The sequence below is a fragment of the Oryctolagus cuniculus genome, chromosome 12 (genome assembly GCF_964237555.1).
Source record: "Oryctolagus cuniculus chromosome 12, mOryCun1.1, whole genome shotgun sequence".
Taxonomy (NCBI): domain Eukaryota; kingdom Metazoa; phylum Chordata; class Mammalia; order Lagomorpha; family Leporidae; genus Oryctolagus; species Oryctolagus cuniculus.
In genome coordinates this window covers 49199562-49200696 of record NC_091443.1, presented here as the reverse complement: position 1 = coordinate 49200696, position 1135 = coordinate 49199562, and the positions used below count along the sequence as shown (strand labels likewise).

Sequence of the window (1135 nt, the reverse complement as noted above, 5' to 3'; positions counted from 1 at the left end):
AATTTATATCTTCCTCACATGTGACATATATTCATCCTGTTCCAACATCCTCCAAAATCTTAACCCAGAGCCACATCAACTCCAGGTCCAAAGCCTTCTTCATATTATCTAAATCAGCTACAGGTGATACTTCAGGTAGGCTTCCTCTGAGGCAAGATTCCTCTCTAGCTGTGAACCTGTGAGAAAAGAAAACAAATGATCTGGCTTGGGATCACAGAGTACACATACAGATATTTAGAATGTAAGCATTGTCCCATAGGGAAGCCGTGTGGTCTGATGTATATGCAAGATTTTGTTGTCCGGCCTCGGCTCCGAACCCTACAGCCGCCGCGATGTTGATGCCCAAGAAGAATCGCATTGCCATTTACGAACTCCTCTTCAAGGAGGGGGTGATGGTAGCCAAAAAGGATGTGCACATGCCGAAGCACCCGGAGCTGGCGGACAAGAACGTGCCCAACCTCCACGTCATGAAGGCCATGCAGTCGCTCAAGTCTCGAGGCTACGTGAAGGAGCAGTTCGCGTGGAGACACTTCTACTGGTACCTCACCAACGAGGGCATCCAGTATCTCCGGGACTACCTCCACCTGCCCCCTGAGATCGTGCCTGCCACCCTGCGCCGCAGCCGACCCGAGACCGGCAGGCCCAGGCCCAAAGGTCTGGAGGGCGAGCGGCCTGCGAGACTCACAAGAGGGGAAGCCGACAGAGACACTTACAGACGAAGCGCTGTGCCCCCTGGTGCCGACAAGAAAGCCGAGGCTGGGGCTGGGTCAGCAACTGAATTCCAGTTTAGAGGCGGATTTGGTCGTGGACGTGGTCAGCCACCCCAGTAAAGATGGAGGGGATTATTTTGTGTTAAATAAACTTGTAGCCAGAAAAAAAAAAAAGATTTTGTAGAATAATATAAATATCCTGCTTTCCCCCACTAAATACATTTAATAAAAAATTAAAGATGGGGAAGGTATTACATATGTCGGGAGCAAGAGGGACATTTGAAGCTACATTCTGAAAAGCCTGATGTATGTTTAGAAAAATATTCTTGAATACAATATGGAGACTTAAAGAGAATTGTATCTCCAATCAAAGGCTGTATGACACAGTTCTAAAGGGTTTAGATGCAGGGTATTATATTGATCAA

General features: G+C 47.7%; 1 protein-coding gene across 1 annotated transcript; it reads left to right on the top strand.

Moving 5' to 3' along the window:
* The first annotated feature begins 274 nt into the window (after positions 1 to 274).
* Positions 275 to 884, top strand: LOC100348511 (small ribosomal subunit protein eS10). Its single transcript, XM_002718113.4, has one exon. The coding sequence runs from the start codon at positions 333 to 335 to the stop codon at positions 828 to 830; it is 498 nt and encodes a 165-aa protein (XP_002718159.1). The 5' UTR covers positions 275 to 332; the 3' UTR covers positions 831 to 884.
* Positions 885 to 1135: the final 251 nt, after the last annotated feature.

Bases quoted from the DNA above. Each gene is read 5' to 3' on its own strand.
- LOC100348511 (XM_002718113.4), top strand. From the start codon at position 333: ATGTTGATGCCCAAGAAGAATCGCATTGCCATTTACGAACTCCTCTTC.